The sequence below is a fragment of the Megascapheus bottae genome, chromosome 8, assembly GCF_031878675.1.
Source record: "Megascapheus bottae isolate mThoBot1 chromosome 8, mThoBot2.hap1, whole genome shotgun sequence".
NCBI classification, from domain to species: Eukaryota; Metazoa; Chordata; class Mammalia; order Rodentia; family Geomyidae; genus Megascapheus; species Megascapheus bottae.
In genome coordinates this window covers 45,901,768-45,926,021 of record NC_143516.1, presented here as the reverse complement: position 1 = coordinate 45,926,021, position 24,254 = coordinate 45,901,768, and the positions used below count along the sequence as shown (strand labels likewise).

Below are 24,254 nucleotides of genomic sequence, written 5' to 3'. Positions count from 1 at the left end.
GTACTGGGGTTTGAACTCAGGGCCTCACAATTATACTGGAAACCTATCCCTGGAGCCATACCTCCAGCCTCAGGTTTTGTTGCTTCCCTCCCCTCCCTCCGTCTCATGGACTTTTCTGGGCTGGCTTCAAATTGATATCTTTCTGCTCTCAGCCCCTAGAGTATTAGGATTATAGGTATAAGTCACAGCACATGGCCCCTTTGGATAACTTGTAAGTCATAAACATTCATTTTCTATGTAGGTAACCTATGTTTTATTAGAAAAAAATAGAAAATACAGAAAACCAAAAATAATAATAATAATTAAAGAATGACCTATAATCCCATTGTCCATAATAACATTCTTATATTAAATTCCTCCAGAAGTTCACATGGTCAAATACAATTACATTTGCTAAATAGGATTTACAAATAGACTTGTTTCCTGTCCTGCTTTGTCCATTCAACAATGCATCATGAAAATTTTTGAATTTCTCACTATGCCCATGGTGATAATTTCATACATGGTATTTTGTTTCCTAGATGAGCCAATGCTACATTTTGTTTGTACCAATTCCCCTATCACAGGTCATTTGGATTGTTTCTCCATTAATAGCTGCACTGATTATAGCCCATTATGACCTCTGTTACAGAAAATAAAATGTTATTTTAAAAAATTAATAGTCTTCCTATAAAATCTGCATAAAAACATAAAAAAGGAAGCAGAAAGCACCTCAGAACAGATCAATCCAAGATAAACACAGAAAATATTTTGGTGTTATTTCCTTTACTACCTTCTCATTCTCCAAGCCTGTTTGTTTATCTTTCTTCCAAAAAAGTCGTTCCTTCATGACTTCATGACATAAGTACCACTTCATTGTGTAATAATAAAAATTGATCACGATATTAATATATATCCATATTTGTACCAGACACGATTTGGAGTGCTTTCCTCATCAGTTCCACTTTCCAGTGATCCAGTGTGATCTTCCTATGCCTGTGCCTAGATTCTCCATCATCTGACCCACTGAACATAGATCAAGAAATAAAAGCCTGGCAGTAGAAATTAGTGGTGTATTAAGAGATAATATGAAACTACTACAATGTATACTTTTTTTGCCAGTTCTGAGCTTGGAGCTCAGGGCCTAAGCACTGTCCTTAGGCTTTCTTAAGGCTAGAGCTCTACCATTTTAGCCACAACACTACTTCCAGCTTTTTTGTATGTTTGTGGTACCAAGGAATCAAACCTGGGTTTTTGTGCTTGCTAGGCAAACACTCTACCACCAGGCCAAACTCCAGGCCCCCTACAATGAATTCTTGAAGAATATTTATTGAATTGTAAGATGAGACAGAAAATAGACAGGAGAGGCAGAGAGATTAACTAGGAAGCTACATTATCTAAATCTAAGCCAGGCATGGTGGTACAGAAAATAGGAGGGGGAGAACTATAATGGCAGAGCATGTCATGGAGTTTCACTTTGTACCAGCAGCTCTTTACACTTTCTGTCCACCTGTCATACATGATAAATAAAGTTCATTTGCACTACTCAAAAAAATAGAATATTTATTGACCAAGGGAAAAGTCAGAATATAAGGCTTAAAAAATCCCTGAAGGTTATAACTGTATATGGCCTCAATTTGTAAAAGTATATGCATACTCACATTGGATAAATAATGAGAATGCATAGCATGATACTAACAGTAGTGCTCTATGAATACTTAGTTTTATTATTTTAAAACTTCCCTAGCTTCCCTGAATCTCCTATGGTAAAACAAGTAACATTTAATATCCACACCCATATCTACACAGATACAGACATACATATTTTAAGAATTTCTGAAGAGTAAATCATTATGTCTGCAAATCTACCTATTCAGGAGGCTGAATCTAAAAGAGCTCAGTCAGTCTGAGGAAAGGAAGTCTGGCAAAGGAAGGCAATCCGGCCCCAAACCCAGAAGACTCCATTCCTTAGTTAATCAGCAAAACCTTGGAAGTGTGGCTTAAGTGATAGAACACCAGCAAAGCAAATAGACTAAGTATATTTGAGGCCCTGAGTTTAAATTCATCCTCACTAAAAAGAATCACAATCTGTATAGCCCTTATAGCCAAAGATACAAAAATGGATTTTCTTTGCACATCATAGCATTGATAACAATGTTTTCTGTAGCATCAGATTCAGCATTTCTTGACTTGTTCCTTATTCTCCCACAATCTTCCCAGCTCTCTGCCTCTCTGTATGTGATCTCATTGCCCCTCTGGAATAGGACAAAGGAATGCCTTGAACTCAAGTATTTAATTTAAATATATACCTATGTTGAGAATACATAACACAAGACTCAAAAACAGCATCTGAGATGGGCAGTGGGTTTACTGGTCTTACCTAGCCTGCTCGCTGCAATACTGAGTACACCAGAAAGTGATCTGCCATTAGTGTCTAACACACCATAAAAGAAAAAAAGACCAGCAAAACACAGGCATTTACTACATAGAACTAAGCCCTAGCTCAGCCACAAGTATCAGAAACTACTACATAAGTAGCAGGCAGAGAACTGGCCCCAGATCCACAACTCAGAGCATGAGCCTAGAATTCTACCTGCCTCTGGCATTTCCTGAAACCTGAAGAGTCTGGTAGAGCTCACCTTTAATCAGCCGTTCGGGCCTCGTCCCTGGCAAGGTCCACATAGCCTGAGCCAAGTGTCCAAAGACAGTGGCATCCAGAGTGGAAAGTTTGGGCCCCATGATGTACTTCTTGTCACCTGCAGCAAGTAGAACAGAAAAGTCACAAGGGTGGCCACAGCCAGGGCCAGGGCATTCAGCACAGTCTCATTATACACTTATGGCGCTATGCATTGAGAAGTTTTGAGAAGCCAAAACGCATGCATTCCAAAAAAAAAAAGGTAAAGTGAAGCAAGCAATTCTATGACACGTCAACCCATGAGGTAGAAAAGTAAGGGAATCTGTATTCAGATAAGTAAATGAAAGAAAGTGTTGGTAGGGAAAAAGGGAAAGTGGTCATTAAATGACCACTCCAGGAACCTCTGGTCTTGAAGTGAAGTAATTAAAGCTTGAGAATCCCTGGAAGCTTGCTTATATTAATTTGCAAAAGTGACTCCGACTAAGTATACTCAACCTTGTCTCTTATGTGATTCAATTAATCCATTTCCTCAACAAAAGCAAGAAGCCTAGGCACCGTGAGAAATGGGGAGGTAGGGTACTCCATGGCACCCCCATGGTCTTGGTAAGTTCTCAACCTGGAGAGACTCAAAGCAAACAGAAGGTCTGAGGACATGGCATCCCACTCCTGCAAGGCTGTCTCCCACCTCTGCTCCCATCTCTGTTTCCACTACTGACTTGATCACATCTTCTCATCTGGGCCACCACAGACACTGATTACCAGTTCCCCGAGTTATCTCCTGAGCCACTGTCAAGGGCAGGGTGGAGGTGGCTCTCGTCACACCCTAACACCTCTACTATCCATCCTGGTCATTATTTAACTGCTCAAAACCCAGTTTAGGAAAACTACCTGAAGAGAAAATGAGGATGACAGGAATAGCGTCTACTCCTTAGGGATATATCATAAAGGACCCAGTAATGTGAAGATCTACTGCAAAGGAAGACTATATAAGGAAGAAGAACATGTTTAACGGTAAGAATAAACTTAGAGTATTTATAAAGAAGAAAGAACGAGGTCTTTGGGAAAGGATGGTAGAAGAAAAGAACTAGAAAAAGGCAGGAGCCAGTCAGTAGAGGACTTGAACAGTTAGGAAGGAGAGGAGACAGAAGAAGCCATCAAAAATGACTTCTTGGCATTTAATGTGATCAAATAAATGATGCCATTCACTAACGGGGTCACAGGGATGTTGGCTCAGTGGGATGGGGTGTGCCCTGTTTTGTGATGTGCTGCATTTGGAATGGTCATGGAGATCAACAAAACATCTGGGATTCAAGAGAGAAAGGATGAATGACCAGTGAGTGGAAGTGTGCACATGAGACGAGATGAGATGAGAGATGAGACGAATTGAGGTGGGGATGAAAACTTGGACCATCAATGTTTAAATAACCTAAAAGGCAAATCAGAGAAGTGCCAAAGAGATCCCATACTACAAATTTTTTAATGGAGCCATAACTCCACTTCTAATTAATTGGATAGGGTCTCAGGGACTTTCCTGCCCAGGCTGGCTTTGATCTGTGATCCTCAGATCTTAGACTCCTGAAAAGCTAGCATTATAGGCATGACCCAACAATGCCTAGCAATCCTTCCTTTTATCAAAGGTAGAAAAAAAGCTAGACTATCCCAGAATAAAATAGAGACTAGGCTAGTCTATTTGAATGCTATCAATCAATTTTTACTACTAACCATACTCGCCTATTCAACAGACAAAGGCCTCATATCTGAAATATATCAACAGCTCAAAAAATTGAATCACTCCAAAACTAATCTCCAAAGTAACAACCATCCCATTAAAAGATGGGCCAAAGACTTAAAGAGAGTCTTCTCTGAAGAAGAAACAAAAATGGCCTATAGACACATGAAGAAATGCTCAACATCTCTGGTCATAAAAGAAATGCAAATCAAAACAACTCTAAGATTCCACCTCACTCCAGTTAGAATGGCCAGGATCAAGAAAGCTAATAGCAATAGATGCTGGAGGGGATGTGGCCAGGGGGATCACTACTACACTGTTGGTGGGAGTGCAAATTCGTTCAACCACTATGGAAAGCAGTATGGCAATTCCTCAAAACAATAAACATAGAGCTGCCCTATGACCCAGCAATCCAACTCTTGGGCATTTACCAAAATATCCAGAAACAAGGACATAGTAAATCCACTAGCACAATGATGTTCACTGCATCACTATTTACTACAGCGAAGATATGGAATCAGCCCAGATGCCCCTCAGTAGATAAATGGATCATGAAGATGTGGTACTTATATACAGTGGAATTCTATGCTGCCATCAGAAAGAATGACATCATCCCATTTGTAAAAAAATGGAAAGACCTGGAAAAAAATATGTTAAGTGAAGTAAGCCACACCCAAAGGAACATAGGCTCCATGGTTTCCCTCATTTGTAACAATTAATAAACATCTAGGACATCTTCAGAGTGCTACTTTAAATGTTATCTAAAAAATGACACACATAAAGATTCCCTTCTTGAATACTTGTTAAATTCATCATTTGAAATATGATGTAAAAATCAATGTTAATAAATTCTTTAATAAAAAAGACACACAAAAATCTGCAGTCTCTTTGAGCAGAATTTTGACATGGAAAGAAGAAAGGGCCAGCCTAAGTACCATGCTGACGCCAACCAGAGTCCGTTTCTCTACATGCTGTGAAACATGACTCATTTGTTCAGAATTCCATCGCCTCACTTCTAAAAGACTACAAGGTACAGACCACTCAAGTAGCCTCCTCTATTGTTTTTAAACAACTCCCTTCCCTCTTCCTACCATGTAGGCCTCCACTTCTGACCTATATTGAATTATCAACATATTCACATCATCCACTGAGTTTGCACAGAATCCACCCCCAATGACTAAATAAACCATCTGTTGATGTGAGCCATTGTTCTAGACAGGCTCCACAATTTGGAGAGCACCAGAATCTGCCTTAGGAAACACTGCTTTGACTGTTTCTATCTTCTTTGACCTGTGAGTCTTCTGTTTGGGGCTAGGTCAATATGCATAGCTTCTTTGATGTCCTCATTCTTCTCTGGCCTCAGTACATTCTGAGTGTGCAAAGATATGCTCAGATAACAATCTATTGCTTCCACACTTTCCCACTGGGAACTCCAGTGTGTTGTGGCTTGTTATTCTCCGTGAGAACTTAGAATTTTTTTGTGAGAGGCCCTGGGTATCATGGCATAGGTGAGCATGGATCAAGATCATACAGGTCTTATATATCACATAAATAATTTAGGGAAATTGAAGATTTAAAATAGGAAGATGGCATGACCTATTTTACTTTCTACATTGGAGAAGCCGACGGTGGACTGGTGAGTGTGGGATCAGGGAAGGATAACAAGAAAAGATAACACAGTGTTTAGAATATTGCTATGGTGGCCGACTTGAGCAGAAATATAGAAATTAAAGCTATATTTTAGAGTCATGTATGAAGAAGTCATATAGACATAGATATAGATGGCAGGAAGTTGGTAATAAAGAAAGATAGGAGTAATCAAATTCTAACTATGAAAAGAAAAAGTAACCATTCACGAATGTGGGAATTCAGATAAGCTGAGTTTGAGATTACTACAAGAAAAATACTTGAGCAGAAACACGATGTATGATAAAGGCAATCTGCATTTAGTAGAGAAAAGAAAAGGATTTCCATATATCATGTTAGAATGGCTAGCTAACCATTGGGAGCAAGATAGTAAAATTCTGATTTCATGTCATACACTTAGATGAATTCCATCAGACACAGATATACACAAACAAATAAATGATCATTCATTCAGAAGCTTCTCTGAAGCAGTGAGTTGTGTAACGGTATGAAGAGGTCGGAATCCCACAAGAGGAGATGTGTGGGACAGCATCACATAGGTAAAGGGTGTTTTTTGCTTTGATTTTTTTAAGAGGATGAAATTAAGTGATTATAGGTACAAATTCTAAGCACTCAATTCTTAATTTGCTTCCATAGAGGCAAATTGACTTGAAAACCAAACTAGGTAGGGAGATCACAAGAGAGCACTTCTATGTTTTTAAGTAACAGGCAAATTGAATATTTTGAATATTAATTTACATCTGATTTGTAAAATTAATTAATTAGGTGTTATACTAACATCTTGGAAACAAGGAAATGAGAATGGTCTCTGCTTCAAGCTTATTGGACTTTGAAATGGAAACAAATAATATCCTAGGATATTCCATATGATGTTGGGGCATCTTAATGTGATCGTGTACAAAAGGGGAGAATAGAAAATGCCAGAAGATGGAGTTAGGAAATTTCTATCTCCATATTTACCCTCCTCTATTCCCTTATCATTCTACTCACCGTTTCAACCTATTCCCCTCAACCAGCTTGCCTAAGTCTGGCTTAACTCTAACTCCACCTCTCAAAGAAGTCTTGAAGAGCATCTCACCCACCCTCCCTACCCAAGAAATTTCCCCCTAAGAAATGTCTTCATTGCATCTTGTACTTCTCCATTACAGCACTCTTTCCAGGCACTGTGATTTTATAAGCGTTCACCAACACCTTCACCCTCTGGTGGCAGCTGTAGGTATTCAGGACTGTACCAAACTCTCATTAGATCCTCTAACACACAGCACCACTGGTGCCTGCTTCATGCATGTCTATTTGATCATATAGTCCTAAGTCATAGAAATTACCTTCTGTCGGAATTCTAATTGTTACAAGTGTACTGTCCTTCTATCGTCTCTAACCATGAGAAAGAGACTGAAAAGCATAAAGTAGAATGGGTGGGAATATATCTTGATTAAAACTATTGCACTATTCCCAGAATTTTAATGCATCCAGATATTTGTATGGTTTTGATGACTAGTTGCATTTTGTACCTTATGTTCCTGCTTAACTCTCTACTCCTATTTTGTAAGAGAACATTTTTTGTCAATTAAAACAAAAGAACATTCATTGGTAGAAAATGTTAGATTCCACTTGGAAAGCCCATTACTATTTATGATCCTTAAATGTATTCACAAGCATCCATTTTTTGCTCAGAATGTACTCTAGACCCACAGATCCTGGTGTGCATGCTTGGCTATCTGACCTTCATTGACTGGTGTAGTATAAATCAGGTTATGAGTACAGGGCTTCCCATCTCTATCCTCTAGTTCATTTTTTATATTACGTGCACTGGATATAATGACTACATTGTACTCATTCTTCCTCCCTTATTGGCTCACCATTCTTCCCAGATTCTTTATTCACCCTCAAAATAGTTACTGACCTTCACCTATACTCAGCAGAGCCCCACACCTAGTATTTTCCACCTTCTATTCCCCCATACTCTCTATTACTTTCCCCCCTCTACTCTTTAAACTAACTCTATTTACCAATTATTCATCCACTTTTCCCATGAGATAACTGCTGTGCGGTATACCCTCCAGGGTCTAAATGTAAAGAACCATTAGATCTTAGTTCTCTATGTGCCTTCATGAGGGTCAAATACAACTTCCCCTCCCCATCATGTCTTACAAGAACACAGTCTCCTTTAGGGTCTAGGCTCACAGAAATTGTCTTTCTCTTCTAAGGGACTAAGGGACTCTGTAACTAATCATCCACCTGGTCAAGATGGCTACCTTGACACACGTAGAGATTCTTGGAGCATAATTCTCTACTTTCTCTCCAGAATAACCCCTCACTGAGCCTCCCTGACATGAAACACAGTCTGCTCATTCCCTCAGCAGCATCAGCCCTGTACTTGTGAGCCAGCCTTCCCAGTCGGTGGGTACCTATCCCAAATAGCATTCGTGGCTAACGGTGGACTGGAGATTTTCTATTGCTAATCACAAAAGCTTGACCATGTTGCTCTCTAAGATTATCTTAATCTATATGTAAGTGCTCAATTACTTGTATACTTACAAAAAGCCTTTGATTTATTTAATCCAACAACAAAATACAATCATCCTGATAAACTACACTACTACATACTAATTGCAAAACAATTGCATCGCAACACACTTAGGAAGGTGACATGAAGCAGCAAATGGTTAAGTTTGTGTTCATGCCTTTGGAAAAAAGCACTACTGTATATCCATTTACTATTTACTAATAGTCAAGATCACAGATGCCTGTTAAAAGAGCCAACAAATCTCACAAATATGCCGATCTGAAGCCAATGAAAACTCTGTAAAACAATAACACCCTGAGCTATTTTTTAACTCAGTGAGACACTACATCTGGCCAAAGAAAAAAGTATATTAAATTTTTTATTAGTCAACTGAAGCTTGCTGGAAATCAGTTTATCTTGTTTCTATTCACAAATCCCATTTATCATTGGGCTGTTTCAGAAGCCAGCTCTGAAAAGCTATCTTTTCCCCTCAACTCCTTGCACAAATCAGCCTAAGACTGGAGAGCAAGATTCTTGTGAGGAAAGAACACAACATCATTTACAAAACTCAGGAAATCTACATCAGTGCTTACACTGTCTGTAACACTATCTGGAGTGTGGAGAGGTCAGTTCCTCAGAGAGGACACTGGAAGAGACAGGTGTGCCCAAACCCACCTTCAGGCACAGGCAGATTTCAACAAAACAAATTCCACCTTCCACCAGCAGCCTCATGAAGGTGACATTCCAGAATGAGTATGAGAGTAGATCTGGAAATTAATCACCAGTGGAATAAAAGCCCACCTCCTGCTAGCAAGTCGAGCAGAGCTATTCACAGGAAGGACTGGTCTTTTTTGTATATTAGTCATCCACCACTGCAAACCAGTGTTTCACACTTATGAAGTTTTGAATGGATGGGATCACTTTTTGAATTGTCATCACCACAAATCAAGTCCTGGCCAGTGTAGAACCACAGCAAGCCCAGCACATCCGCAGCCAGGAGAGTTAAGAGTACATCCGCGCTTGCCGACCCATGTATGTACACTGCTCCCTGCCTCTCACACAAGATTCCCAGACACAGACAAGCCCATCATTGCATTAAAATCAGGGTTAAAACATAGTAGTAGTAGTAGGAGAGAGAGAGAGAGAGAGAGAGAGAGAGAGAGAGAGAGAGAGAGAGAGAGAGAGAGAGAGAGAGAGAGAGAGAGAGAGAGAGAGAGACTAAGGTACAAACAAAGGAAAGGGACTGATCAATGGCAGATGTCACATATGCACACTGGATAGGCAGAACGAGCGCTGTCATGTGTCTCAAATTTTATGTGCTGTCCATGGATATAGCATTCAGCCTTCTGAGCAGACGTGCTCACTGTCAGCCTCTGTACCTGATGTGCTTTTGCTCAAGATTGCCCTTTTCTCACAGTGCCTACAGACACATCAGCATCGCTTACAATTAGGTAGCAATGCTTACATCTGTCTCACACACCTCACTCAGGGCCCTGCTACACAAAACACAATCAAATTACAGTGATCAGAACACACTCCTGAAATTTAAGAGATTTGTTAAATGATGGAACTACAGCTTGCAAGAAGCAAAGAAACCAACAAAGATAAGCCAGCAAATCAGCAGTGCTTTCCCAACATGCAAACAATAAGGACATGCACTACAGAATGGGAAATGTGGTACATTACCCAAAAGCCCTGCCAGCGACCGCATGTCCTTCTCCATCAGCCTGTAAATCTCTTCCTCCGAGAAGCGGCCAATGCCGTGGCCATGCATCTCCCGCTTCACAATTCCTTTGGTTATGTGGCACACGACCCACCTAAGCAGGTTGCCGAAGGGACCACCACCACTCAGAGACAGCAGCTTCCGGGTCTCATTGAGATTGTCCACCCACTGGCAATAAGCTAAGGTCCTGGAATTGTGCAGAAACAAGTTACCATCGGGCATCAGATACATACTGGTTGCACAGTCGCTTGAGGATCTGGGTCCTGGGTGTGTCTTGGAGGAACTGAACAATCACAGGCTTCAGTCTGTGGAGCAGGTATCACACCAGGCTCTAGTCAATGCCTAAAGGCATGGACCTTGACAGAAGTGGTTTCTAAAATCCAGATGACAATGTCATAGGTTCCAGTTTGGCCAAACCTCTCCTGGCACACTCCCTCACACCTCTCCAAAATCTCAGGTTCGTGCTTCCACTTTCACTTATGCAATCCTAAAGAAAGCAAGGAGACTCTCCTTTCAAAGGTTTAAGGCAGAACTGTAATGGAGAGTACAAGCACTCACCAGGCACATGGCAGCAGGCAGCAGCAAGTGGAGCACTGGACTCATCCCCTCCACTTTTTATGAGATAGAGTCTTGTTCTGTAGCGCAGGCTGGCCTGGAAATTATGATTTTCTTGCCTTCCCCTCCCCCACAAGTTACAGGCATGTATTACAGGCATGCACTATCATACCCGACACATTTCCTTCTTCAGTATAAAGAGGATCCCACAGGTATGTGCTCTGTGTCAGTTTAAACTGTATATGCCTGTTCTGTACACTTTGTGTGTGTGTTTTATACTTCTTGATATGAGGATTTTTTTTTTACAAATACCTTTCTGTCTCTTTGGCAGAGAACTAAATACATGTTACATCTGTCCATGGTTATTCTGTAGACTGTGAATTTTATGCCAATGATTTGCTGCCCTGAAAACTCTCCACCTCAGGTTGTATTGGAGAGAAAATGCAAATAGCACAGTATCATGGTTGATTTATTTTTTAATCTAGGTGGTGCTTGAGGCGAACTCATCCATCCAAAGCTATGTAACATACACGAACAGTTAGACAGCTACTGGCTGTCCATGAACCTGGGGGCTCAATTCTCACACCTTGGCCGATTTTACTTTCTGAACCTGTGCAACTGCAATAATGACTTTATGGATAATAGTGTTGATAAACAGGAATGAAAGAGAATATAGTTGAGAGAGTACAAGTAGGACATTTCCTAGCTTCTCAGAATGAAAAAAAAAAATATCAGTGGTTACTACTATTCCTCCCATAGGCTGACAGAGCAGTGATGGCCATGTTAAAAAAATCAGAAATGTGGAAAGTATTTTTAGAGATAACACAGAGATAATTATAAATTATAACAACTAAGCCAGGTACTGCTGACTCATGCTTGTAAATCTTAGCTTATAAGGACCCCTGTTCAAAGCCAGCCCAGGCAAGAAAGTCCATAAGACCCTTACCTCCAATTAATCACCAAAGATCTGGAAATGGAACTGTGGCTCAAGTGTTAGAGAGGGAGTCTTGAGTGAAAAAGCCAGGGACAGAGTCCAGACCCTGAGTTCGATCACCAATACAGATACACACACAAAATTAATTGAAACAACAATGAAATGTTATTTTCTATCTTGAAAAAAAAGGGAATGGGACTATAATGTTTATCATTTTATATAGTTCTTTTTTCACACCTGCATTAATTAGGTTGGCTATGTTCTCATTTTCATAAAGTAATTCAATATATGGGATTCTAATTGTTCTAGATCTAAATTCACATTAAAATGGATATATACTGTTGGTGATTTGGGAAGTCAATAATCTAAGGATAAAACCAAATTACATGGAACTGAACACAACCACATAGGAATAGCATTTAAGAAGCATCCAAAGTATAAAAGTGGGGAACATGTCTCCAAACTGACAGGTTGAAACGATGAAAATAAATTCTCATTAGGCCAACCACTCAGGTTTCATCATCAGCATCACTGAAGAAGGAATGGAAGTTCACCAGGCATCAAGATGGTACCTGCAGAAGAACCCCGGCTGCTTGTGGTCTGAAAAACTCCAGAAAGTGTGAGTGGGATACAGGTGAGGAAACTTAGAAGAGATGAGGCAGCCCACAGCAAAGGTCAGATCATGATGGATCTTTCTACTTTACCTTTTAAGAGCTCTTTACAACATCAGACACATCCTCTTTCTTGAGCCTCTCTTCATTTGCATCCGTATTGCTTTTCTTCCTACCTCTCATTCGCTCATAAAAGTCTTATCTGTTTCATTTTTCTTCTACATTTCTACTTCTTTGTTTCCAAACTCATGAGGGGATCTGATTCAAATCCAAGAATTGAAACTGAGTCCCAAATCCCCACCCAGCCCAGATCTCTATCCTGAACTCATGAAAGCAACATGGATAAGGCTCCAGAAGAGTAACCACCATTTCCAGAATTCAGCTCATCATCTTTGCTACTGCAAACCTGATTCTCAAAGCCAGGAGTGTGGCCTAGTGATAGAGTGCTTGCCTAGCATGCACAAAGCCCTGGGTTCAATTTCTCGGTGCCACATACACAGAAAAAGCCAGAAGTGGTGCTGTGGCTCAAGTGGTAGATCGTTGTCCTTGAGAAAGCTCAAGGACAATTCCCAGGCCCTGAGAAAAAAAATACTCTGCTCCTCAGCCAAGCCAGAGAGGATACCAGGAGTTATTCCTCATGACGATAGTCTTCCTTGCTCCATGTTTAATCCCACAGTCTGGCCCCTCTCTGGTCCAGTCTCTCTGTATTTCGCTCCCTCCACCCTATATGCCAGCCATACAGAATTACATTCACCTCCCTGACTCAGTGAATGTTCACATCCCAATGGGACAGTGCTAGAAAGTGGGGCCTGTGAGAAAGGATTAAGTCGTTAGGGTACATTCCTCATCAGTGGGATTCTTGCTCACATAAAAGGAACTTCAGAAAGCTCTGTTACCCTTTCTGCTATGTGGGGTTACAGTGAGAAGATGGCTGTGCACCAGGAAGCAGCCAACACCTAATCTGCCAGTATCTTAACCATGAACTTCCCAGCCTGTACAACTAGGAGAAATCAATTGTTCTTTACAAGACATCTACTCGACGGTATTCATTCATGGCAGCCCAAATAGACTAAGATGCTCTCAGACCTCTCCTTCTTGTCTTTAAAATGTCTACAGATGCTGTCCCCCCTGCTTGGATATCCTAGCTTTCCCCATCACCACTCCTTTTTCACCAGCTTCTCCCATACCAACTCCTTTATTGGTCTCTCCACCAGTCCTGACTCCACTGTCATAACACCACCTCATCTGAAAAGCTTTCCTTTATTTATCCAGCAGATGCTTAATGCTTCCCTGGGTTCCTTAAACTCTGCTTGGAAATGACCATCACAAAAGCTTGACATCTCTGTTGACCTGTGAGCCATTCGAAGAAGACAGAGACATGATGTCTGGTCACTGGCAGTCATTCATTTCATTTGCTAGATAATGAATTATTGATGGAATGGAAAGAAAAAGCTTTGCTGTGCGCCAACTAAGGCTAAGTAGTGTTTCAAGGGGATGATACATACTTAAAGTAGAAAAATGGAGAAAGAAGTGGCTAAGGAGAATGATGAAGGGACTGCCACTCTTCTCCTGGGGAAATCCTGATCCTCCCTCTCCCCTGAGAGGAAGCTGGCTGCACAGAGAATCATGAATTATTAACCAGACAGGGTGAAAAGGGCCAATTTAGAAAGTGTACTAGGCAAGTCAGTTAAAGTATTTATCATCTGAGAGTCTATTTCAGGAATCTGAGAAACTCATTTTCCCTATTTCAACTAATGTATCTGACCTCTCCTTCAAAATGGGATCAAAGAGATTTTTTTTTAATTATCATAGACCAGAAGAATAAAATATACTCAACCTTTTTAAATGATGGAGAAGGCAGACAAAGAAATGCTGATGCCTGATGTTTTAAGGAAGCTATCTCTCAGAGCACTTTGTTTTGTTTTTGATTTTGTCATTATCGGCAATAGAACTTAGAGCCTTGTGCTTCCTTCTTTATTTGCTTTTTGTGGGTCATAGGGCTTGAACTCGGCCTGGGCCCTGTCCCTGAGCTCTTCAGTTCAAGGCTACCACCCTACCCTTAAGTCAAGGCCCACTTCCCATTTTCTAGGAGTTAATTGGAGATAAGAGTCTCAGGTTCTTTGTGCCTGGGCTGGCTTTGAACCTTGGTCCTCAGATCTCAGCCTCCTGAGTAGCTAGGATTATAGGCGTGAGCCACCACTCAGCTTGTGCTTCCTTTATTTTTCTTGCAAGACCTAGAGCTTGAACTCAAGGCCTGGGCCTTGTCCTTGAGTCCTTGAGCTTTCTCAAGGCTAGTGATCTATAACTTGAGCCACAGCACCACTTCTGGCTTTTTCTGTGCATGTGGTACCAAGGAATCAAACCCACATCTTCGTGCATGCTAGGCAAGCACTCTACCACTAGGCCACACTCCTGGCCCTAGCCTTATGCTTCTTAAGTAATTGCCCTGACTCTTGATCTACACTTCTAGTCTTAATGCTATCTCTGATTACCTATGATGATACCAGACCCATGATAGAAACAAATTTTATATGTAGGAAACTCCAACCGTGGCAAACTATTAAGTCTCAGAATGTGGCATAGCCACTCAGAAGAGTGCCTTTCTCGTGTGAGAATACCTCCCTGTTGTCTTTTTTGTTTGTTTGTTTTGTGGGTCATGGTGTTTAAAACTCTGGGCCTGGATGCTGTCCCTGAGCTTTTCAGCTCAAGGCTACTGCCCTATCCCTTGAGCCATAGCCCCCCTTCCCCTTTTCTAGTGATTAATTGGAGATAAGCATCTCATGATCTTTAGTGCCCTGGCTGGCTTTGAACTGCCATCCTCAAATCTCAGCTTCCTGAATAGCCAGAATTACAGGCCATGCCTGGCCTCGCTGCTGTTGTCTTTTGCTGGTTCTCTAAATACTTCCTAGAAGATGTAGGAGTTTATTGGAGTGGGGGAGTACTCTGTAATTTCACCATTTCACAACATGAGTCCTTTCCAAAAATATCCATTGAATTATAATCATGGTATATGTCTTGCTTTCATTTATTTATTTTTTTTATATTTTTTATTGTAATTAATAAAAGGGTTACATGATATTTGCCAGATAGAAGGTGCATTAATTCACATACATTGATACCCTTTCACATGTCTTGATACCATTACCCTCCCCCCCCACCCCCCATCTTGGTTTTCCCCCCTTCCCTATCCAATTTCAAATAACCAAATACAAATATATCCAATGTATCAGATAACAAAGTGAGATACTGTAACAATATGAGATAACCAAGGGACAGCAAAACAAATGAGCGATAACATAGTACATTAAGGACAACAATCATTCATTATATGGCTTTTGTTTCAATAACCTGGAGGTCCTTTCAATTAGCTTCATACTATATGGCCTTATGTATCAAGGTTTTGCTCTATTGCAAATCTCTGCTAGGAGAGCCCAAGGTTTCTACTTATTATGACAAATGAGGGAAACCATTGAGCCTATGTTCCTTTGAGTCTGGCTTACTTCACTTAATATGATTTTTTTCTAAGTCTTTCCATTTCCTAACAAATGGGGCGATATTGTTTTTTCTGACAGCAGCATAGAATTCCATTGTGTACAAATACCTCATCTTGTTGAGCCACTCATCAACTGAGGGACATCTAGGTTGGTTCCATATCTTTGCTATGGTGACTAATGCTGCAATGAACATTGTTGTGCTAGTGGATTTAGTATGCCCTAGTTTCTGGATGGTTGGGTAAATGCCAAGTAGTAGAATTGCTGGGTCATAAGGGAGCTCTATGTTTAGCCTTTTGAGGCACTGCCACACTGCTTTCCATAGTGGTTGAACGAGTTTGTACTCCCACCAACAGTGTAGTAGTGATCCCTCCTGGCCACATCCCCTCCAGCATCTGTTGTTATTCATTTTCCTGATCCTGGCCATTCTAACTGGAGTGAGGTGGAATCTTAGCATTGTTATGATTTGCATTTCTTTTATGACCAGAGATGTTGAGCATTTCTTCATGTGTGTATAGGCCATTTTTGTTTCTTCTTCAGAGAAGACTCTCTTTAAATCTTTGACCCATTTTTTAATGGGATGGTTGTTACTTTGGAGATTAGTTTTGGAGTGATTCCATTTTTTGAGCTGTTGATATATTTTAGATATGAGGCCTTTGTCCGTTGTATGGTTGGTGAAGATCTTCTCCCACTTTGTAGGCTTCCTAATTAATTTACTAGCTATGTCTTTTGCCATACAAATGCTCTGCAGTTTAATGCAGTCCCACTTATCCAGCCTTTCTCTCATTTGTTGTGATTCTTGGTCCTTATTAAGAAAGTTTCAACCTGTGCCAAGGAGGCCTACTGTATCTCCTATTCCTTCTTGTAAAGTTTTCAGTGTGTCAGCTTTTACCTCCAGGTCTTTGATCCATTTGGAGTTAATTCTAGTGACAAAGAAGGGCCTGGGAGAGGAGCCTGTTTCATTTATTTTTAAGTGTGTGTGTGTGTGTGTACACGTGTGTGTGTGTGTGTGTGTGTGTGTAGCTTTTTTTTAACTCAAGGCTAGTGCTCTACCACTTGAGCCACAACTCCATTTCCAGTTTTTTTTGTGTGATTAACTGGAGATAAGCCTCATGGACTTTCTTACCCAGATTGGCTTCAAACTAGGATCCTAGACTTAAGCTTCCTGAGTAGGAAGCATTATAGGCATGAGCCATCAGCACTCAGCTTATGTTCTATCTTTTAAACAGATTCTCTTTGATTTGTCATCTTGTGAAAGTATTTCATCTTAGTTATTGAAACTACATAAAAGCCATGCATGGACTGAGGCTGGAGTTGTACAGTACAGTACTTGCTTAGCACATGCAGGACTTAGGTTTCAAGCCCCAGATTAAACAAAAAATCCAGGCTAAAACAATTTAAATTATGGGCAAATCTGAATTCATTGTTCTAATGCCTATGTTTTTCTTCTTCTTTTTTTCATATATTTTTATTGTAATTAGTAGAAGGGTTACATTATATTCACCAGATAGAAAATGCATTACTCTACATACATTGATACCCATTCTCATGCCTTGGTCCCCTTTTCCCTCCCCCTAACCCCACACCTCATCTTGTTTTTCCCCCTTCCCTATCCTATTTCAATTAACCAAATAAGCATATATATAATATATCAGCTAACAAGGTAAAATACTATAACAATACAAGATAACCAAGGGACAGAAAAAGAGGTGAAAGATAAAGTAGTACATTAAGGACAACAATCACTCATTATATAGCTTTTGTTTCTATATCCTGGAGGTCCTTTCATTTAGCATCATTCTATATGGCCTTATGTATCTAGGTTTTGTTCTATTGTAAATCTCTGATAAGATAGCCCAAGGTTTCTACTGATTATGAGAAATGAGGGAAGCCATTGAGCCTACGCTCCTCTGAGTCTGAATGCCTGTGTTTTTATGGGTTAAAATATTATGATTAGGAAACCTAATCATGGACACCCAGCACTTTATGAAAGTAGTACCTTATTGATGTCCACAAGGGGGCAAAATGTCACCGTTACCAAACATCAATTTTGTTCCAGTCTCTTAGGGATCCCTTTCTCCCCCCACCCCCAATCCCCCGCTTCCCCCAGCCCTGGGGCTTGAATTCAAGGCCTGGGCACTGTCCTTGGGCATTTTCCTCAAGGTTAGCACTCTGCCACTTGAGCCACAGCACCACTTCGGGCTTTTCTATGTGGTACCAAAGACCCAGGAATCGAACCTGGTTCTTTTTATGCATGCTAGGCACAAACTCCTGGCCCAGGGATCCCTTTATACAAGCTTCTCCACATTAGCTCTAGCTTAAATATTCAGCAGAGCAAAGGGGATTGGAAAAAGCAGTCCTCCTTATCTTCAGTGATAGCCTTTACAATGTTCTAGAACATGCTGCAGAGATTTCAAATGCAACACAAATCATAGCTAAGTGTGCTTATTTGAGCTGACCTAAGACAGAGCTCCAAAGTTATGCAATGTGGCATAATAATCACATGATAATACAATCTAAAACTATAAATGCATTGGGTTTGTTGGATATCCTTTACCCCTGTGAGTACAGGCACAAGCTAGCAGTTCAACAATTGTCAGAATGCAAGAAATGCTCAGGGAGGAGTCAAGTATATCCACTGTATGGAGGTCAGTTGTCTCTACCGGACTTGTCTTCCACAGGTGGACATTTTATGTGTGGTCATTAGGACCAGAAGGGAAAGGAGAAGAGTGTCCAGGAATTCTCTGCTTGGTATTTAGAGCTCTTAGGAAAGTCTCTTCAGGATCTTCCCAAGGCAAAACTCTAACCAAAGTTTAGGAATCTTAAGGAAAAGACAAAAGTTTATTTTCCTTCCTATTATAAAAAGAAAAGGGAATTAAGTGAATTAGAAAGTTAGATATTTGCTTCTCAATCCAGACCTGTCCTCTACCTTTACAAATAGATAATAAAACCTAACCTCAGATTTTAAAAGTATCTATCTAATTAAAAAGTGATTTCAGAAAGTAAAGCTATCCTTAGAGGAATATATATATTTTGAAGCATATATGTGATATATTTGTATATAAATGCATATATATAGCAAATGAAGAACTTAGAAGCCTATGATACATAAAATGAAGATCCTGCTCTACCAAAGAACTGCTCACCAGTCATTTCTCCCTCTTCACTACATTCTCAGCCTGCGCCCCTCAGAGTTGGACACCAGTACAGAAAGAGAGGGGGGTGAGGAATCTATGAACTTCTACATGGCACTAGAGTCATGTAATGTGACACTCACACTCAGACCAAAAGGCACTGCCATGTGGGACATGGAAATTTTGCTGAATCAGAAATTCTCTAACCATAATATGTCATTTTTGAGACAATAAAGAAATCAACAAGTTGCAGCCAAATTGCTAATTTAAAATACAGGCTTTTCAGCTTTTAGGTAGTTGACTGTGCTAACTCCCCACATTAATGAACCCATTTATCAAATGATGCATGGCTTTGACAACCCTTATCAAAAGGAGATGTGAGAGTCAAGATGGCCTCACACAAGCTCTTCATTTCTCTGCATTATTGCAGAGCTAGATCTAGGACTTGGCCATCGGGTGAAATGGCCTGAATCCCATGAGCTTTTTCCCAGAAGCCAATTAAGTCATACGGAGCCATGATGACTCTTGCTCTCAGAGCAGGTCAGGAACAGCTCTCCACTGGCACTGTTTAGAAAACACCCAAGCTTCTTCCACCACACTCCAGTCTCTGCATGGATCTGTACATCTCCACCCTCATCCTAGACCCCTGCAGCAAGTGGAGAGAGAAAGTAGAGAGCCAAAAGGAGGAACAAGAAAACAGGCAGTCATTTAGAATGGTAGAGATAGGACCAGAAAGCTTTCCATTAAGAAAGAAAACAGGATGGATGAAAGAGGAAGAGGATGGAGAACAATCTTCTGCAACTCATCTCACACAGAGGGTATCTCCCAGTGGGAAGGAAGTGGTAAGTACACCACTGAATGGTATCAGGCCCAGGAGTAGCAATTAATGCCACAAAGTATGAGTTTAACAATTCTTCATTAACCCTTTGGGACAAAACTCAAATGAATTAAAAATCAGAGACATACTTTCTTCCAATTATTAAAATGTTAAGATAGGGGCAGATATACCAGAAAATGGATGAAAGAAAGAGAAAGGAGTTTGCAAAGCAAGAAGATCTTGACCAGCTTAACCCATATGGCCTGGCATCTAGCTCAAGGGCCATGACAAGCAGAAATGGGCAAGTCATCCCCACAATTGCATTGGTTCACAGTGGAGGAGTCCAAGCTCAGTGCTGAACAATGAGAGCAAAGGAACTGCAGAAACCATACATGTACAATTCACAGAGAGGTATTATTTAAGGAACACTGACAGCAGCATCATAAAGGTTGTGTAACTGATTTTACCAGGCATTTGATCTTGACTTCTTCTCCCATCCCCTACTTTGGATATTTGATGAGATAGTACTTGAAGTCAACCCTGTAAAGGACCCTGACCTCAGGCGACTGAACTAGCTCCTTGCTTTAGGAAAGTCTCAGTCTAGATCAAAACCCAGAAAACTTCAGTGCAAAACCTGTGAAGCTTTTCTATTTTTAAACAGTTGGGAAATAATAATAAAAAGACTATGTTGTATTAAATGGGATCTATGTTTCAGTGACCATCAGGTAGTTGAACCATGGATAATCAGGCTCCACTTCGGGCTTACATTCCATGGATGCTTTAGTAATAAAGTGGCAGGGTTGAGCAATGGCAACAGAGGCAGACAGAACACAAAGGCTATGCAATTTCTGTGTTGGTTCTCTGAAGGAAATGTCTGTCAACCTCTCATCCAGAGAGCCAGAAAGAACAGCTAGCACTATGATCAGAAGTCAGTCCGTGTTCTTGTCCCAAGTCATTAACAGAAAACTGAGAAGGTGGGAAGAAAAAAATGGAAAGATGGAACCAGACGTGGTCTCCCTCCCTTGCTCAGGGGACAGGCCAAAGGGGACTCACCAGTAAAAATGCTCTTCCACCAGCTTCGTTACAGCTCGAGACACGGCTCTTTCATGAGGGCCAAGGTTTTTGTTTAAATTCACTCCAAGTTTCTCTTCCAGAAAGTCAATTATGAATTCTGTGCCAGAAACTTTCTCATTATTATATTCAATCCAAGGCATTTTCCCTTGAGCAGATAGTTTTCCACCAAAATAGTTCTAAACAGGGTATTTTTTTAGAGAGAGAAAAAACAATGTTATAATGTAAATTTCACTATTTGATTCCCGTAAACAAACATCTAAACCTTAGGTGTGATAATGTGTATACTGTTCAAGAAAATGACTTTGGCATATAATAAATGGTGGGGCCAGGAATGTGGCCTAGTGGTAGAATGCTTGCCTAGCACTATTCCTCGGTACCACATACACAAAAATGCTGGAAGTGGTGCCGTATGGCTCAAGTGGTAGAGTGCTAGCCTTAAGAAAGCCCAAGGACAGTGCCAAGGCCCCAAGTTCAAGCCCAGGACTGGAAAGAAAGAAAGAGAGAGAGGGAGGGAGGGAAGGAGAGAGGGAGGGAAGGAGGGAGAGAGGGAGAGGAAGAGAGAGAGAGAGAGAGAGAGAGAGAGAGAGAGAGAGAGAGAGAGAGAGAGAGAGGAAGGAGGGAGGGGGAAAGGGAAAAAAGGAAGGAAGGAAGGAAGGAAGGAAGGAAGGAAGGAAGGAAGGAAGGAAGGAAGGAAGGAAAACAAATGGCTACTACATAAACAATAACAAAAAAATAACCTACATTAAAGTATAGTTTAAGTTTACTCCCAGAGATTCTGGCTCATGAGCCAGAGATTGGAGGGGAAATAGGAGAGGTTAAAACTGATCCACATAGAAATCAGTCTAGCTGTAATCTAAAAACTATCTAAAAAAAAAAAACATAAAAAAGGAAGACAGATATAAGGAAGCTTGTACCAACAAGGCTACTAAACAAATAACTCCTCTGAAATCCAGTGTTACACCTGGTTAATGCTCAAAGCCACTACACTGCCAAATGGCAGGACAAAAATTACTATATAGTATAACCAAGTATTAAAACAGGCTCTACTACAGTGCTTCTTTAGAAACATAATCTCCAGCTGAGTACTGGTGGCTCGTGCCTATAATCCTAGCTACTTGGGGAGGTTGAGATCCAAGGATTAAGGATTGAAGCCAGCCTGGGCAGAAAAGGTCATGAGACTTATCTCCAAATAATCACCAAATAGGGCTCAAATGGTAAAATTCCAGCCTTAAGTGTAAAACCCAAGGAACAGCACCCAGGCCCTGACTTTAAGCTTTAGTACCAACACACACACACACACACACACACACACACACACACACACACACACACACAGTAGATGATTGATAGATAGATAGATAGATAGATAGATAGATAGATAGATAGAGATAGACAGACAGGCAGACAGACAGACAGACAGATAGAAAAGATTTCAAGGGGTTAAATACTCCTATCCTAAAGATCTTTCTAATTAACTTAGTCTCCACAGGGATCATGTGTCCTGCTCCACTTACAAACTTCTTTTGGGGGGCGAGGAGGGCAGTTCTGGGGCTTGAACCCAGGGCCTGAGCACTGTCCCTGAGCTTCTTTTTTTTCATATTTTTTATTGTAATTAATAAAAGGGTTACATGATATTTGTCAGATAGAGGGTGCATTAATTCACATACATTGATACCCTTTCACATGTCTTGGTCCCCATTACCCTCCCCCACCTCCCCCCAGCTTCTTTTACTCAAGGCTAGCACTCTACCTACCACGTGAGCCACAGCACTTCTTCTGGCTTTCTTTGTGTACATGGTACACAAAGAGTCCGGGGCATCACGCATGCTAGGCAAGCAGTCTACCACGAAGCCACATTCCCAGCCCCAGTCACTTACAAACTTAGGAAAAGCTGTCCTGACACTGAAGATAAGATGGGTAGGCTTCAGGTAAAGGCAAATCTGAAGCAGTGAGTGTTGGGTTTGAAAGAAAGAAAGGAAACTTGAGAACAGCCAGCAGCTGCTGCTGCCACAACAACAGCAGGCTCACCCCCAGGAATGGGAGAGTATATTTGACCTTGCAAGCAGTTACTCACAGAAATGCACAGCCCTGCTTGCCCAGGGCTGTGTAAACGAAGTGATCCAGTTGAAAGTGATGATAGCAGGGAGGGAGCATCTAGGTGGCAAATCTCTTCTTTCCACTTAAGTCCCTCAGTACACCTCCCAGTGCTGCCTGCCAACACCTAGCTAAACAACCGTCTTCTGAATCTGATCTGTTGCAGTTAGAAGATCCAAGCCTTGTATGCGTATATGGCTGCTTTCCCTCTATCGCTGGCTTAGCAATCCTGCATATTCTTCTCTCTGTTTCTCCTTCCAGATTCATGCCTTACAGACCAATTCTTAGTCATCAAGAAGACCCCTTTCAGTTCCCAAACATCTTGTGTCTGCCCTGCTCCTCCCACGTTCACTGGAAATCCAGTGAGTGCTCCTCCATGGTGCTCCCCCACAGGACCCCCTCACAGCACTTACCAAGCAGGGACTGGGTCAGTCACCTTATCCTAGCACTACCCTGGGACAATGCCAGCTCCTCTCCCACACTGGCTCAGAAAGCCACAGAAGTCTGGAGTTAGAGGAGTAACACCCTATGGGGACAGCCTGTCATCTGGTCTAGAACATAACCCCAAGCCACTTTCTCCCAAAGCTCCCCCTTTGTAGAAGCCTAAGGGTAAACCCCAGACCAGTGAGAGACATTTGGAGAGATAGCAGCAAGCTGAAAGATTGGGTCATGGTGTCTGGGGAATATCTACAACTCACATCTTCCCCCTTTCTAAACTTCCTCCAGAACAGACACACTGTACCCTGGGGCTTTAGCCCTTTCCCTGTACAAATTCCCAAACAAAGAACATGAAATCCTAAGAAAAGGACCTCTCCAACCGAATTAGACACCAAATTAGAGGAATGAAACTACCACAAAAGAAAGGTAACGTATTAAATATGTTCAACGTGAGGCCCTTACTCACAAATCAACAGATGAAGAAGATTAGTAACACAAAATAAGAGCAACAGGAAGGAATAAGCTGGAATAAAGGAAAGAATAGATGAGATAAACAGTATGATGGATGTAAAAACAGCACAGAGAAGAGCTGAAGAGTAGAGGACAGAGATGAGAAAAATAAAAGCAGAGGTTCTGAGATCCAGAATGCAGGGAACAGAAAAGAAGAGAGGAATGTGAACTCGTACCAAAATAAAAGGAAATGTTTAATGAAAACTGATCATGGACTAGGAGTTTGGCCTAGTGGCAGAGTGCTTGCTTAGCATGCATGACCATCCTGGTTTGATTCCTGGGTACCAAGTATATAGAAAAAGCTGAAATTGCTGCTGTGCCTCAAGTGGCAGAGCTCTAGCCTTGAGAAAAGTCCAAGGACAGTGCTCAGGACCTGA

The 24,254-nt window shown here is 41.1% G+C and overlaps 1 protein-coding gene across 1 annotated transcript in view; it reads right to left on the bottom strand.

The window, feature by feature from the left end:
* Window positions 1–24,254, bottom strand: part of Faxc (failed axon connections homolog, metaxin like GST domain containing) — a 41,186-nt gene that overhangs the window by 5,738 nt on the left and 11,194 nt on the right. The window contains exons 3-5 of the mRNA XM_090338389.1: window positions 20,815–21,011; window positions 10,183–10,406; window positions 2,619–2,735 (exon numbers count right to left, since the gene is read on the bottom strand). Coding sequence (XP_090194515.1) covers window positions 2,619–2,735; window positions 10,183–10,406; window positions 20,815–21,011 — 538 coding nt within the window. The remainder of the gene's footprint in view (window positions 1–2,618; window positions 2,736–10,182; window positions 10,407–20,814; window positions 21,012–24,254) is intronic.